Raw genomic sequence first — 17959 nt, forward strand, 5'->3', positions numbered from 1 at the left:
AACATGTCATCAAATCGTCGTTCGTCATTCGCAAAAAATTCGCCGATCGTTCCGTGTAAACAGATGAGAGCGGCGGGGGTGGCGATCGAGCCGGCGCAGGGGGCTGCGGATGAGCGGGAGGCCGGGCTGCGAGCGGGGGGCCGGGCTGCGGGCGCGATCGCAAAACGATTTTTCCGTACTATATATTGTACCGTCTAAACGCTGAAAAAAAACGTTACTCCGACATCGTTAATCGTACGATCGGGCCAATTATCGCTTTGTGTAAACGCACCATTACCCTATCATTGCCAGAGGCTGAGAGGCAAAGTGGGTGGGGCTGAACAGATGAAACAGAGCCCTGTTCACACCAGTGACCTGACGAGTGCAAAGGCACATTCCTGACAACTAGTCTTACCAATATACAGCACCATATACAATATACACCATATACAGCACTTTAAACATATGCATTTGAGATAAAGTTAGTATAAAGTGACCATACTTTTCCTTTGATAATATATACTGTACAAGTGATAATGATGCAAAAGTTATTTTAATAAATCTAGTAATTTAGAAAACCAGTATATGAAAGTGAATACCAGTAAGTATGAATAGCTATAGAGAGATAACTAATAATAATATTAGAGCTATATCCTCCCCATTCCTAGCAGATCTCGCCTCATTCCATCTACTTATTTAGGAATTACACTTCAGCTATCTGAACTCATTCTCTTCCTCTATTCAGTAAAAATTGCCCAGCTGCTATGGCAACCAGAATATGACCAGTCCACAAGCGCCTGCCATACTATGGGCTGTGCTTGTCCTCGAAAGAAGTCGTACGGTGACAAGTCACATCTAAATATAAACTATTAGCATAGGCCAAAGATGACTATCTGACAACAGCTGTATTTCTACAATAGAGGCCAGATGAATATAGTATATAACCTAGTTTTTATTAGTGACTATACCACTCCATCATTTTACCTTGAGCAATACAATATACCTACCTACAGAACCCCCGCTACAGCCCATAATATAGATATAGAATGTAAGTGTTCATCCATATAGTTAGTGTTGCAGACTGCCCATCTGAATTTGTTGAAAAAAAATTCTCATTGGGCTTTAGTACCAGGAAAGTAGATGACCTTAGCAAATGTAACCCACATACTATGAAATGATAGCATTTGGTACAGCCTTTGTAAATCAGCGGCATGACAATTTCTTTTGTAGAAAGAATAGGGGTTTGTTGCATATTTTTCCATTGATCCATTGGGGAGATGACAGTACGCAATCGAGTGCTCGTGTTTCCGATTATGTTGTAGATTACCTGCCAAATCCTAGCAAAATCCACAGGAGAAAAACATTGTACAGTGTTCTAAAAATGTAATATTATAACAGTAGAGTCCAGTAGCTAGGTTTCCCTGGTCCTCCTGATGTTCTAAGCTTACTGGCCCCTCCCGATGATTTGTCATGCCAGCGTGAGATTCTGCAACCAGTCACAGGCTTTAGCAGTCACTTGTGCTGATACATCATTGCTGAAGTCAGAAGTACACTGACTAAAACCCTCAACATGTGGGCAGCAGAAGGTGGATATACTCAGTGATGTGCACACTAGGGTGGAGTGAAAGTTCTATACGCCTTACTGCATCCAACTCTAACAAGTGTGCACAAAGTTACAGCACAGAAAAGTTTCAGTGCCTACTGCAGCTGCATCACTGTCTGGAGAAGACAGGACATGGAGGCAATGGGGCTGATTTACTAAAGTGTTTCCAGCAGCAATTTATCGGGTTTTTGTCCATGTTTAGTGTACCAACACATTTACTAAAGGCATGTTACACAATTTGTCCAAAAACCCATCCAAGGTTTTATATCTTTAACAAAATGACTGAATGTTACAGAACTTTACCCCTGTGGAATAAGGTCTAGATTTGCAATTATGTATTAGAAACCCAGCCTGTGTGAATGTAGCCTGGTTGTAATGTCCAGGTTTAGTCATAGTAGCCCTCAATCTTTTTTACTTTTAACTAAGGGTCCATTTACACAGAAAGATTATCTGACAGATTATCTGTAAAAGATTTGAAGCCAAAGCCAGGAATGGACTTGAAAAGAGGAGAAATCTCAGGCTTTCCTTTATGACCTGATCTTTCTTTATAGTCTGTTTCTGGCAGATAATCTTTCAGATAATCATTCTGTGTAAATGGACCCTTAAGCTCCCCATGCTCCCCATTGGATTTTCATTGTTAGTAAATCGGGGGGAGGGGGAGAGCATGCTTTTTTTCCCTGTATACGCAGCGTATTTCCTGCTGCGATACGCAGCAGATCTGTAGCAGATTAGATCTAAATAACTGAACAGAGCATCAAATCTGAACCATCAAATCTGCTTACATTTCTGCTGCGTATACGGTGTGTGTGTTTGTACCCTAACACTACTTTTCGATGTTTTACCCAATTTTTTACTTATATAACAAACTACTACAAGTACTTCTCAATAATTTAGAATATTATCAAAAATAGTTTTTTTTTCTTTCATTAATTCAATTCAAAAAGTAAAACCACTATATTATATATAGTCATTACAAACAGAGTGACTTTTTTTTATAGTGTTTATTTCTGTTAATGTTGATAATTATGGCTTACAGTCAAGGAAAACTCAACATTCACTATCTCAGAAAATTAGGATATTATATAAGACCAACTATAAATTTTTTTAACACAGAAATGTTGGCCAGATGAACAGTAAATGCACTCAATACTTGGTGGGGGCTCCTTTTGCATGAATGACGGCATCAATGCTTTGATAGAGACCTTCAGCTTGTCAGCATTGTTGGGTCTGGTGTCTCTCATCTTCCTCTTTACAATACCCCATAGATTCTCTATGGGGTTAAGGTCAGGTAAGTTTGCTGGGCAATCAAGTACTGTGATACTGTGGTTATTAAACCAAGTATTGGTACCTTTGGCAGTGTGGACAGGTGCCAAGTCCTGCTGGAAAAAAAAATTCCATCTCCATAAGGCTTGTCGGCAGTGGGAAGCATGAAGTGCTCTAATATTTCCTGGTAGAACGCTGTGCTGCCTTTTTCTTGATAAAACACAGTGGACCTACCCCAGCAGATGACTTGGCTCCCAAAACGAATACTGATTGTGGAAACTTCACACTAGACCTCAAGCAGCTTGGATTGTGCCTTTCCACTCTTCCTCTAGACGGCTCTGGCTTTTATTGGTCAGGAGTGGCTTGACACATTGAATGCGACACTTATAGCCTATGTCCTGGATATGTTTGTGTGGGGTGGCTCTTGAAGTACTGACGACAATGAATTTTCTGAGAAAAAGAATTTTTGGTTTTCCTTGGCTGTAAGCCATAATCATCAACATTAAAGCTGGGGTCACACTGGGCTTTTGCAGTCTGTGTAACGGATCCGTCAACCACGTGGGTGGGTGTTGCTGATTGGTCATGGGGTATGGAAACTTGGCCTAATAAACCCCTGGTCTGCCACCCCATTGCCTGTTAGGCTCTGCCTGAGACTGGATTTAATAGGATGTTTGTCTGTGTAATACTAGCAGAAATTATTATATAGAGATCAATTGACTGCATGGTCATGTCTATTACATTTTAATAAAATGTTAGTCTGTCTTCCTCACAATCTGGCAGGTGGATCAATAAGGGTGTTTTGAGAATTGCCAATGTTACTGACTGCTGGTTGATTTTTCCAGTACTATTCATAATCTGCTAAAAACGCTGTCAGTGCTCCTAGACTTAGCCAGAAACAAAGTAGGATGGTTAATGGTGAATGGCAGATTTAGAAGCCTCGGCCATAGTACAGCGAAGTAACAGGTGAAAGTGAATGTGTTGGGCCACCATTTTGGATGTGACTTATGGTTGGAGTCTATGAGGGAAGCAGAGCATCTAGAAAGGTACCACAGGTCTTACAGCTTGACTTTGGCACATGATGCACTGTGTAATGTAACTGTATCTTTATAGAGAAGCAGCTGTTAATGTGGCAACTAAAATGGCAACCATGTTGATTGTCACTTAGTATTCCCAAAATAGCTATTTTTATAACCCATTTTAGTTGCATTTGAGTGTTTCATACCTGCTCCATGTGGTAATTAAGGCAAAGACAACACCGTCCAGGTCTGATACAAGTGGTAATTATTCCCGGAGTTACACCCAGGCAAGTTTCCATCTAGAAAATTACAGACGACTGGAGTGTGTGTCATTTTTCCATTGCATCACTTTCCTTAGACCGTTAAAAGTCTAGCGTCTTTCCAGGGATATCAGGACATTCTTTCATGCACTGGTCCAACATGTGCTCAGTGTTCACCAGCCACCTTGAGATGGACGGTAAGTGTAACAGAGTTATGGTATGCAGGCCACAGGGATGATATTTCAGCTCCTTTTTTACTTGTTTTTTTTTTTCCCTTACATTTTTACTGTAGGCACTGTCCCCTTAGAACAATTTCAGTCATTTTCCTCAGGCTATTGTACATTTTGCTGAGGAATTAAATAGTTAAGTTTGCTTCTTAGAAGGCTGGGTGACAGCAACATTGGTTATCCATCTTTTCTGAACTCCTGAATGGTAAATCTGCTTAACACAGTGATGCACTCTAGTGTCATGATCACTGCATTGCCTCGGCAGATTTACAGGTGAAAATCCCTGGAGGTGTAATAAACCTGAACCAAATATCATTTTGTTGACTTTTTTTCTCTTCCCTGCATCCAGCATCAGTCCCAATGTTGTCTTCATGTGTAAAGTTTGTAATAAGCCATTCAGAAATAGCAGATCAGTGATAGCCACTAGTGGTAATTCTTACTAAGCCTGAATGGGAATGGTTGCTTCCTTATCTCCTATTGTTCTAGTACAAGCCAGTTTTGACTATAGTTTTGGCGTCCTATCCATGAACCAGAAAGACGGTTATGAACACTCAGACATCAGTTTAGAAAGAGTGTCTTTCATCTTTCCAAAAACAGTGCCACCTGGGTCATAGGCGGTATTTGGTATTGCAGTCTACCCTGATGTATTTGAATGTAACAGTTGAAGATTCACTTTATGCTCATCCTTCTTTTACAAGATGATACTGTTCCTCAATGACCTTATGATGTGGATACCCTCTTGTTTGCTCTTTTAATGCAATGCCTTCCCCCACTGCATCTCCTGTAAGAGATTCCTGTAAGCCTATACCTTCCCAGTGCTTTTCTCTTCTGACTTGCTGCTCCGAGATCAATAAATGTTTTACCCCATTAAACACATCAGTAACTTGTTACCTTGATGGACACAAATAGTCACTTTCAAACCTTTGGGGACATTAAACCTTCTCCCTCTTAACCCTCATAACCATTCAGAAGGGCATTGTACCAAAGGACTTCTCTGTGCGAACACCATTTGCATATTTTTCTGTGCCCTGTGTGTTTTCTAATTTTAATGTAATATTGGCTAACGAATTACAAGGACGTCTTAGGTTACAGCCCCAGAGAGTGTATTTGCTATGTATTTTTATCATAAAGAATCTGCACCATTTATAGTATCAGTAAAGCGGGTGAGATTTGCATCAAACCATAGCAGAAAATATGTTGCAAATCCACACCAATAATTGGTGTGGGTTATCTGCTGTACCTTTTGATGTGGAAATGTGTTTTGTTTTTTTAAGCATTTTTACCCATTTCAAGTATTTTTCAGGCAATTCTTATTAAATACTAAGGTTTCTGAGGCTGGAAACCCACAGCGTTTTTTTTGGGAAATCTGCCACTGCAGTGTTTGTGCCAAAACCAGAAGTGGATTCAAAGGGGATGGAAAATATAAAGAGAGGACTTGAACATCTCTATTCTGTTGGATCCTCTTCTGGTTCTGGCACAAAAACACAGCTTGTCTGTGCATTATACACAGTGCATTCATTTCATTGGGGGCTGTGTAATGCTTCATTTCCCCTCTGGTGGCACTGCAGGGACATTGAATACTTGCTGTAGAGTTCCCTGTAGAATTCTTGTAGACCATGGGTCTCCAAACTGTGGCCCTCCAGCTGTTGCAAAACTACATTTCCCATCATGCCTGGACAGCCAAATCCAAAGCTTAAGCTGCCCAGGCATGATGGGAGTTGTAGTTTCACAACATCTGAAGGGCCGCAGTTTGGAGACCCATGTTGTAGACTATTAAAAAGTTTAGAATGATGATATCATAGAATGCTAAAGCACTGAATTGTCCTGTCTTTTTATTTATATGGGAATTAACATAGACATGTGGTCTGCAGTGACCAGAAAGCAACATTGCTCAGTGAGGAGAAAAGATCTCCCATCTAAGGAACATCTATTAAATAACAATCTTGTCTTAGATAAAGCACAGAAAGAAAATTACATATTCTTGACTGAGCCAAGGTCTTAGAAGCTGTCATCTCCAGAGAGACCAATGACCTGGTTAGAATGGAAATATTGAAGATGCTATTTAGTGAACACAGGGGTAGATGACTCTTTCTTCTGGGTGAGAATGCGTGCATTTCCACTAAGCACTCACAATGAAACTATTGTAAGTCTGCAAGACCTCAGGTCCCTTTCCATATCATCGCTTTCCACAGTATGTAAACCACATTCACACACATGGTAGTATAATATGTGGCAGATTTCATTGTGAGAAAATTTGTCCAGAAAATCTTGTGTTTAGTTGATAAAATGTAAATTTTGGTTGATAAAATGAAAAACACAATTACAAAACCTTGTTGCATAAAGTTCAGAAATACACTGTATGTGAAACAAGAATCTGTGGAATTTTAGGATGGATATGAAGACTGAAAATACCCCAATCATGGACAAATGTGTGTTTATCTGAAAGCAGTCTCTCCTGATCGTCCCATATACATGCATACTCAATAGTTGAGTTGAGCATGCATATAGTCAGTATGGGGAGAGGGGAGTAAAATGCTGTAAGACTCCTCAGAAACAAATAGATCAAGCACTTTACATTCCAAATGCCTGATCATGAGAACCCCATAGACATTGCAAAGCCATTCTTGCTTAATTCAGCAGATTCAGCTGACACTGTAGAGCCATCCTTTAGCTGGGTCTTGGATTATTCTTGGGGACAATATTACTATATTTTCATAAAACAGGATATGGCTGCAATGGGGAGTAGGTGACATTGCATTTCCCCTGCAGCATTGGACGTCTTGCCATCACTTCATGATAGGGGCGTCACCATAAGAAAGGGGTTTATCCTTACCTGACATCACTTTCATGGTGCCTCTTTTATTGAATAGATGGGCTTTCTTGTTGTCCTTTTTTTAATAGGTCTGACATCTACCAAGTTTTGAAACAATATCATGAAAGTTGCAGTGTGCAAGTGATAGACTTCCAGGATTAGGGAATAAACTGCTACGCTGTGGGTTCCTTTATACTTACCATAGACAATTACTTCCATATTCAAGCCTGGGGCACTAATCTGAATAGCTTGTTGAAATAATACGTGACATTCTGTAAGTGAAGGACATCTTTGTGAAGACAGTCACTACTAAACGTCTCTTGAGATTGAGGACAATAGGTAACCGTACATAGCTGTGTTACATCAGTTGTGTAACTATGATAAGAAATTTACCATAGGGACATAAGCGGTGTGGGCACAAAGCAAGATACAGTGTGAATAACCTTGTCCAGAAAGAGAATCTCAAGTAAAAATATCCTTATGTAATGTTTGCTCTTTCCTTGTGGTGAACACTTGAGGGTATAGGATGCTAGTAGAGATCCTCAATCAACCTTTGAAAGTTCTTGAACATAGTTTGTTTCTGCAGCAAGGAGATGTAGCAGAGCTGAAGTGACCTATGGGGCTGCACTGTTTTTGTATGCTGCCTGTTAGGTTATAAAGTCCTATGTAAAAGCTTATCTGCGCAGCGTACACAACAGCCTGCAATGTCTGATAAGGGGTCAGTAGACAGCTATCAGCTGTTCAACACATGTAGATAGTCACTGTCAGGGCATGTTAGGAGTTAAAAAGCCACAGATTGCAATCTTCTGGTATACAGCATTAGCTACATGTATATGGTTGGAGAGCTATATAGTTTGGTGTAATCCCCTTATTACAGCTGAATGTATTTTAACAACCTTTTCTTTCTCACTTTCAGATTGTCGTGCTTTGTTGCCCCCCATGGCGTACACTTACAGCTCCTCGTCTGCTGCTCCGGTGGGATCCCAGTACTGCGTGTGCAGAGTAGAACTTTCTGTCTCCTGTCAGAACCTTCTCGATCGGGATGTAGCCTCCAAATCTGACCCCTTTTGTGTCTTACTTTTGGAAGTAAATGAAAAATGGACTGAGGTACTGTAATGTCCAGCTATCTAGCATTGTTATTGTATTGATTATGGTTCATTCAGTGGCTTCAGTTCTGAGAAATGACTTTATATGAGAGGGATTAAGTGGCAATAACCAGCGTTTTAATGCACCTGAGGATTGGAAGGTGACCTTACCATTCACTTGCTTCAGTCTCACAGCTCTCTGCATAGATGTTCTGTTTATGCTGTTTGGCATAATGAACTTGTATTAAAGGGAACCTGTCACCATGAAAATGCAGTCCAGTCTGCCACCATCATGCTATAGACAGAGAGAAGCTGAGGAGATAAAAGGGGTTATCCAGCGCTACAAAAACATGGCCACTTTCTTCTAGAGACAGCCCCACTCTGGTCTTTAGATTGGGCAGGGTTTGCTGCTCAGTTCCATTGAAGTGAATGGAGCTTAATTGCAAACCGCACCTGAACTGGAGACAAGAGTCGTGTTGTCGCTGAAAGAAAGCGGCCATGTTTTTGTAGCACTGGAAAACCCCTTTAAAGTTCTGGGTTTAGGAGTCTAGTGGGAGGTCATAATCAGTGGCTACAGCTATCCTTCTATACATATGCATTAAAAGAGAAGTCAGGCTAAAATGTTTATTAAAGCATTGCATTGCCCCCGAAAAGTTATACAAATCTACAATATACACCTATTACTGGAAATGGGGGGATACTGAGGGACACAGGAGGGACACTGAGCATCCCACTGCCATCATCCTCTCCAGCAACCACAGCCCGCACAGCTCTGGAAGTCGGGTCGTGACATCACCATTTTATCCAGGAAGTGAAGCCTTGATGCAGTAGTAAGTGCAGGGAAAAAAAGCACTTTATAAGCATTTCCCGTAATAAGTGTATATTGGTGATTTGTCTAACTTTTGGGGGGCAATACAATACTTTAATACATTTTTTTGCCAGACTTAGATTGAGCAAGGCCTCCGACTGGACTCCTAAGCCCATAATGAGCAAAAAATTCAATCAATAATTCGCAAGTTAGATGATTGTCTTACAAAAGATTATGGGGGGGGAGGCTTATTAAGACTGCGCCTAGCATACTTCTGGGAAAAGTGGCAGATTTTTACCTGACATACCCTGTGCTTGGGGGTAAGGCAATGAGGGGTGGAGGCATGTCCTTTGATGGAGGCATGCCATTGATGGTGGTCTAAAATCTGGACAAGGGAGATACTGTAGAGCTTGTTAAATTAGAGATGCATTACTTGAGGATCCATAGGCCACTGGCCATTAAAAAAAATAGTGGCCCTCTTATGAGTAAATATGACGATTTAGTATGTTGTCTGAATAATTATACTTTAGGACTTTGCAGAGAATTTAGAAACCTTTATTTGAAGAACAATGCACTGTATCAGGGTACTGTCTTGCTTGGAAAAAGACATTGGGTGGTCTGTACAGTGAATAGCTAGTCTAGTCTACATACTGTGAAATTGTTCTGTACACAGGGGACTATGGCAGCAATGTGGAAAACAGATCTGATTTGTAGTTGTGATTTGGTGGAGTATAGGTACACTACATTGTAGCTGGTTCTGTGAATATCCACAGGGATTGTTTCGTTACATGTTGATGATTTGCTATCTATGTTGAATACAGATTTGTTCATGCACAACACAGATCTGTTTTTTAGGGGGGTTGTGTCCACTGAATAAAATCTTTTTTTATGACATGGCCTGTCTTGTTCTTAGTGCAGTCTTTACAACCATGCATTGCCTTTCTTGTCGTCTTTCAATCTAAATGTTTAAATATAGTCACAGAGACGTCCGCAAATCCTGCTAATCCTAGTCTGCCAGATGTTTGGATTCTTACACAATAAGCATTCCAGAGATACAAGATTACCAGCTGCAAAAAAGAACTATCCTGGATAACCAATGTTCTCATATAGGGTCACTGTTCCCATGAATGACAAATGGCCAGTTCCTACAGAATTAGCATTTTCATGCAGCTTTATGAAGGTGAAGTTTATTCTAAAGCTTTAGGCCACGTTCATACATCTCTCTTTAGTTATCCAACAGGGACATACTAAAAAAAAGTAAAGGAATGAACAAAAATAATGAACATTATATCTAATGGAAAAAAATTTAAAAACAAGGTTTAAAAATTCCTATATTTGGTAAAGCAACAATGAACAAGGTTTATGTGAATGTGATGGCTAAATAAAAACAAATTCTTTACAATTAGATGGGTACTTATAGTAATTCCTGGTCTATCAACCATAGGGAAAGTATTTACATATTTTGTTAAGTATGTTAACACAGCGCCAAAATGACAGCCGTTATTACACAACGTCCGTTGTTATAGAATAACAGCTGTTATTCCCTGTTAAATGCTGACCGGCCAATAAAAATGGCCATTATTTTGACGCTGTGTGAACATAGCCTATAAGTGTAACAATAGCAGTCTGTGAAGTTGTATGTTCACCAGGAGTTGGTTGAAAACAAGCTGTGCAGATCTTTCCATTATAATTTTGCTTTGTCAGTTTAACTCCTAATTTTGGTTGAAAAAAAGACTGTCCAAATACATAGCCTATATCTAATAGGATAAATTCTCCGGATTCAAACGTTTTTTTCATTACGCTGTCAGTGCTGGCACGGTGATCCCAGTGGCTCAGTCCAATTTTCAAAATGCCACCCGGTTCCCACGCTTAGTGCTGTTTTCTTCTTGTGCATTGGCTCGCTGTATGTACTGGAGGCGGGCCCGGCATCCCCAGTGTAATGATATACCCTCCCCTTGGTGATGCTGCCCTGCTTGATTGAGGTGTGTCACCAAGGGGAGGGGATAGTGTTACACTAGGGGCACCCAGCCCGCCTCCGGTGGACAAGAAGAGTGCCAGAACTGGGTAGTGGTTTAAAAATTGGACCATCGGGATCACTGCGCGTCACTGATATGGTAATGAATTCGGAGATGGTACATTAGCTTTAGGGTAGCTTCACACATACCATGCAATACTGGATACTCTCATTTTTTATGGCTTTACATACATCGTTTTTTCATTCTGCTGGCAGTATGTAAAGCCCCTTCCCACTAAAACCACTGCTACCCGGGTAATACGTTACCTGGCCGCCCTCCCGGCTTCCTGGTGACCCGCCAAAGAGTGCGGTGTCCCGCCACACCGCCTGATTGGCTGAGCGTGAAAAACCGCTGTGAGTATGTAAAGCCATAGAAAATTAACTTGCAGCGTGAAATCTGCTGCAATCCGGTATTTGTGAAGCTACCCTTAATGTGCATCATTGAACTTGTTCAATATGTTACTCTATGCACAGTTTGGACCTGATCTGGACAGTTTTTGTCTTGGACAGAGATGGCAGCACAGAGCACTGTGTCGGACTGGAAAAAATACACCACTTCCTGCAGGACATACGCCAGCTGATAAATACTGGAAGAGGGAGATTTTTAATTAGACGTAAATAACAAATCTATATCTAGAACTTTCTAAAATCATTTGACCTGAAAGAAAAAGACATTCCTCCAGAGTACCATTGTAAGGACATACAGCTTTGCTATCAAAAGCTCTTTCCACACCATCTCATAATAATGTGCCATGACAACCATATCCTATGAATCGTACATGCCCACCACCCTGTACATGTACATGCTGTATAGCTATCTGAGTAACCTCTTTAGGGTGGCACCTTCTCATGGATTCTGCTCTTTCTGCCTCCCTCCGACCCATGTAATGCTGTAGTGAAATAAAAAAACAGGAACAAGCCGTTCCGATTTTCTCCTGTTGGCTAAATAAGGCTGGAGATCAGGCTGATAATCTTTTGCGTGGGCAGTTTTTCTTGCACAAAATAGTACAGTAAATTAAGACAGCAGGACCATTTACCCTCACAGTGGGGCTAATTTTATGGTAATTTTTTTCTAAGGTTTCTTTATGACTAGAAGTGCAGGAAACAGTGACCTTTTAAATCTGTCTCTAATGGAACCCACAGGAGCTTTTATGGGGCCTGTAAAAGTATTTTCACCAATGGAAAAGAAAGCAGAGTGTTTGTAATATGCAGAACGAGTGCGACATAATAACAGTCTTTATGTCTATTTGTAGCCCATTGTCTGCGGTGCTTGGATTGTACCGGTGAGCCTTTCCTCCCTCCGTTCCTGAACCCCGTCCTTTCTGTAATTGACGTGTCTGTGATGTTCATTTATTTCATACAATGCAAAAAGTCATTTTCTTTATTACATTTTTATTATTTTACTCCAGCATATTTTTTTTATAAACGCCAACATGTTCTTTCTAGAAGAACAGCTTAAGAAGAAAAAGGATAAAAAAAAATCACATGTATGTCTAAAAAAGTAAGTCTATTAATGAAGGCCCATCACATCACAACAATTCTTTACTATTTACAAAGTCGGGGCGGGTAGTTACCCAGTCTGCATCCCTTTTTGTAAGCTAGAACAGAGATTGACCAATATAGATTGTGTCTTGCTCTATGCTCTAGTAGGGCTGGTCCTTCCATGTAAGGCTCCGTTCCCACTGAGGAAAGGTAGCGGAATTCCGCGACGGAATTGTCCGCCGTGGAATTGTCCGCCGCGGAATGCCGTTAGCCTCCCGCTCATAATGGGAGTCTATGGGAGGCGCGCGCTCCTGCCCTGTCCGCGCTGAAGAATGAACATGTTCATTCTTCAGTGCGGACAGGGCAGGAGCGCGCGCCTCCCATAGACTCCCATTATGAGCGGGAGGCTAACGGCATTCCGCGGCGGACAATTCCGTCGTGGAATTCCGCTACCTTTCCTCAGTGGGAACGGGCCTAAAAGTACTTTTGCCTAGCAGTGGCCCTGCAGGGAAAATGTGTGGGGGAATTGGGGGGTTGGAGTTGCTGTGGAGGATCAAAGGCATCAAAACTAACCCCTAGTTGCTTGCATCCAACACCTGCTGTGTATTGGGCAGACCCAACTTCAAAGCACACCAAGGGTGTCATTATGGCACTGCTTTGGAAGCACTGTAGATCACTGAGGCGGGCTCCGTAAATAAGGGCACAGTTGCTGGCTTTTATGGGGCATTGGGACTGCCTTCTGTATACTGTAGGTGACATTCTTGGCTGCACTGTGTCTTAGCTGTGGAATGGAGGTACTCTTTCTGCTTCTATTAAGACAGGCACTATAGATGACTCATGACTTTTAACCGGGTTTAAAACAAGGATTACATATACATGTATACTTTGCTGTCTGAGGTTGCTGGTAACAAGGAACAAAAAATTAAGCATACCTTTCATTTCAATTACCTTTCCAGGATAAACTGTCATGTTTTGCATATGCTTGTATATGGCAACTGTCACCAGATATCTCTGGCTATATCACTAATTTTTAGTTGTCCTTATACTAGCGCTTTTAACCCCTTCAAGACAGAGCCCATTGATTCCCCGGTCAAATTAATGCAATGTTACTCCCGGCCTTCTAAGAGCCATAGCGCTTTTATTTTTCCACCTACATTGCTGGTTGGGCTTTCATTTTTTGCGCCATGATCTCTAGTTTTTATTACTATCATATTGGTGTAACAGAAATTTTGATAGCTTTTTATACATTTTTTCTGGTATGTAATTTAATACAATCAGCAATCCTGGTGTGTTTTTTTCCGTTTACGCCGTTCACCGTGCGGGAACAATAATGTAATATGTTAATAGATCGGACAATTCCTCACGCTACAACATGTAATATGTTTATTTATTTATTTATTTATTTTTAATATTTTTATTTTTATAATGGGCATGGGGGGCATTTTAAACTTTTATTGGGAGGGGTGTTTATAAGGGTTTTTTAATACTTTTAAAAACTTTTTTTTTAATTGTTTTTTTTTTTTTTTTTTTAAACATCCATTCTAAATTACACCCATTTTTCTCTCCTTTGTGTTCACTGATGGTAAATTCCCCATAGACTTCAATTGAGCACATTATTATGTTATTATGTCGAAAATATATAGTTTATAGTAATATTTATAAAGGACCTGCACACATTTCTGGAACGAAATTAACCCTTCACTAGCAAAACAGAAAACAGAGAGAGAGCAAGGTTTATGTTACCATATATAACAATGTAAATGTAGTTCAGGGTCTGGGGAAAATTGAATATTGCAGTGGCTGGCATGATGTCATCCAGTATTTTAAAATGTCACTCTAGTTATAAGTTTCAAAACCTAAATCAGCATTAGATGTGAAATAAAGCAAGCTTGCAACATTTATTCATAATTTTTTTTCCTCGTTATCATGGAAAACACAATGCATCCTGAGTTTCAAAAGAGTCTAAAAACAGGAAGTCCCGTGTTTCCCAGGTCATCTGCGCTCACAGAAAAGGCAGTCATGTGATTAACAGACACATTTATACGTGACACTCTGTACTGGCCAGGACTACATGTGTTTAGGGTAGTTTCACATGTAACGGATTTGCTGCGAGTTTGCAGCGAAATCCACTGCAAATGCTGCTACTGTGATTTTCAATGGGGTTACATACCTGTAGTGGAATTTTCATTCCGCTGCGAGTATGTAATGGCAGCCCCTTTAACTCTCCGCCGCCCGCAGCATACATTACTTGCTCTGGGCTGTTGCTGCATGTGAGGCTCCCATCGGTCCCGCTCAGCCAATCAGTAACTGCGGCGGGGCTATGTAAAAGGCACATGTTACATACAACATATAAGGTATTTGTCTCCTTCACAGAGACAGTCCTCGATGCGCCACAACCCGATTAGTGGTGCTGCACGGGGATATCAATGGACCTGTCATCCATACAATAAAAACAAAAAACAAGCAAGCTAGTGGATTCCACCAAGGTGGTCCACTTGCATCCACCGGCGCTACTCACTATAAATGTGTATATCAGAATGCTGTCCAGCATTCTGATATACACATTTATAGTGAGTAGTGCCGGTGGATGCAAGTGGACCACATGTTACATACAGTCTAGTGAAATGAAGGAATAAAAACACAAAATTGCAACTAATCATATAAACAACAAGAAAAAAAGTCTCTTAATACAGGGACATTTTATCTTTAAGGAAGAATGCAAATGAATCATCCAAAAAATCAAAGGCTGATTCATCCTCTAATAGCTCTTATAACTATTATATTGCCAACATTAATTTTATGTCTATGGATGACTTAAACTCTCCTGGGAGCAGGGAAGAAATGTTCCAGCACATCTCTTTAAGATGTCCTATCACCAGAAACATCCTTCAGTGTAAGCATGGGGGCTTGGAAATTGGTGCACAGTATGCCCATACTAAGGCCCATCTGACTCAAAAAAGATGTTCAACACTTTCAACAAACACAAGTAAAAAATTACAAATCACATCATAAGTAAAAAGTAAACACCTGGCACCTTGTAAAAGTGCCACCCAGCATTTTATACTTATGAGCGCCTTCATGCAGCTTTGCATAAAGTGCATGTTGCCAAAAGTGTTAGCCAAGCAGTGCGAGTCTATACAATACCTAAAACCTAAAAGTGCTTGCCGGAATCTTCCCAGTAATCACCAGAACTATCCATGACTGAGATGTCAGCAAAGATCTGAGTAAGGGCCCTTTTACACGGAAAGATTATCTGCCAAAGATTTGAAGCCAAAGCCAGGAATGGACTATAAACAAAGATCAGGTAATAAAGGAAAGCCTGAGATTTCTCCTCTTTTCAAATCCATTCCTGGTTTTGGCTTCAAATATTTGGCAGATAATCTGTCAGATAATCTTTCCGTGTAAAAGGGCCCTTAGTCGCAACAAGAGGCCTGATTTGGCTCAGCAGGCAATTAGATGACCCACTTTTGAGGATAAAAAATTATAGCCTTCCAACAGGATAGGTTATGAATGGTTGATCATGGGGTTCTGTTTCCTTTATTAGGAACTTCCAGCTCCATTAGTGCAGGTTCCAGACAGCTGATCAACAGGGGTGCCAGGTGTCAATTATTGATACCTAGAAACATAGAAGATTGTTGGCAGAAAAAGACCACTAGGTCCACCTAGTCTGCCCTTTTAGTATTTCCCTTCTTATTATCTTAGGATAGACAAATGTTTATCCCAGGCATGTTTAAATTCTGTTATTGTAGATTTACCAACCACGTCTGCTTGAAGTTTGTTCCAAGCATCTACTACTCTTTCAGTAAAGCAATATTTTCTTACGTTGCTTCTTATCTTTCCCCCAACTAACCTCTCACTGTGTCCTCTTGTTCATGAGTTCAGAATTTTTCTAAAAACACTTCCTTCTAGAACCTTATTTAGTCCTTTAAAATATTTAAAAGTTTTGATCATACCCCCCCCCCTTTCCTTCTTTCCTCCAGACTATACAGATTCAAATCCTTAAGTCTTTCCTGATAAGTTTTATGCCTGACACCCTCCACCATCTTTGTAGCCCGTCTTTGGACCCGTTCTATTTTATCAATGTCCTTTTTTAGGTGAGGTCTCCAGAACTGAACACAGTATTCCAGATGTGGTCTCACTAGAGCTCTATACAGCAGGATCACAATCTCCCTCTTCCTAGTGGTTATACCTCTAGCTATACAGGCCAGCATACAATTAGCTTTCCCTACCGCCTGGTTGCACTTCTGACTCATTTTAAGGCTGTAAGAAATCACTACCCCTAAATCCTTCTCCTCTGCAGTCTTCATCAACACAGAACTGCCAATAGGGAGGCAGTTCTTAGATAGAGGATTCCTCCTCCCCAAGTGCAATATTTTACATTTGAAAACATTGAACTGCAGTTTCCAAGAATACAAATGTAGCATATAAAATATCTGGTCAGCAAGCAAAACAAAGCGACATGTAATACTCTGTAAGGCTACGTTCACATTAGGTATGAGACCGGCCGTTCCATGACCCGGCCGGTCTCAGAAAAGATCATCCCGGATGATCTTTTGCACCGCTGAGTTCTGATGCGGGCGCACCCGTGCGTGCCCGAATCAGAACTCCCCACTGCGCACAGTAGAGCATGTGGCCGGAGCCCCCTTGGGGACTTCTAGTATTACTAGTTTGATCTCTCATTGAGATCTATGCAGAGATTGCCCAGAGCAATAGAATGCCGAGCCAGGATCAGTGCCATTATGGCACAGACCCCGGTCAGGTACAGATGCGGTGATCGCTCGTCAGCTGCATTTAAAAGGCTAATTAGCGGGCACGGCGTTCGTACAGTGAACACCAATTGCCGTGGTCCCGGGCTGCATATAGCACCTGGGATCGCTGCTGTTCACTTAACGACACCAGGGCGTACATGTACGCCCTATGTCATTAAGGAGTTAAACCTGCTAAAAGTCAACAATCAGCTGATGATCAGCTCTTGGGCTGATCATTATTTTTGTTACATGGAGCGATATCTGCCTGAATCGGCCTGATTCTGCAAATTATCGCCTTGAGTAATAGGACCTTTCATGGGGAGTTTTTGCAGCCCTTTAAAGGGAACCTGTCACCCGGCATTCCGACGCTGAGCTCGACCCCCCTGGTGCAGCCCCGGATACTTACCTTTTGCTGCAAGTCCCGTTACTGGAGCCGGTCCCGGGACGGAGATATTGCTGTCGGCAGCCATGCGCGCCACCAGAGATGAGCCCGACGCCCATAGAGAATGACGGCTTCAGTCATTCTCTATGGGCATTGGACTCATCTCATGTAAGTAGTCATCTGGTCGGCTCCCCGCCCGTATCTAGTCACCGCTCTCTGTCTGTCAGCGTGCTTGAAGGGGATGGCTGACAGGCACAGAGGTCTATTACTGGCCTCTCTG

General features: G+C 41.3%; 1 protein-coding gene across 4 annotated transcripts in view; it reads left to right on the forward strand.

Annotated features, from left to right (window-relative positions):
* CPNE2 (copine 2) overlaps positions 1-17959 on the forward strand; it is a 93860-nt gene that overhangs the window by 38534 nt on the left and 37367 nt on the right. For all 4 annotated transcript variants that reach the window (XM_069966006.1, XM_069966007.1, XM_069966005.1 and 1 more), the window contains one exon: positions 8077-8267. In XM_069966006.1, coding sequence (XP_069822107.1) covers positions 8100-8267 — 168 coding nt within the window. In that variant the 5' untranslated portion in view covers positions 8077-8099. The remainder of the gene's footprint in view (positions 1-8076; positions 8268-17959) is intronic.

This window comes from Dendropsophus ebraccatus, chromosome 4 (genome assembly GCF_027789765.1).
Source record: "Dendropsophus ebraccatus isolate aDenEbr1 chromosome 4, aDenEbr1.pat, whole genome shotgun sequence".
Lineage (NCBI taxonomy): Eukaryota > Metazoa > Chordata > Amphibia > Anura > Hylidae > Dendropsophus > Dendropsophus ebraccatus.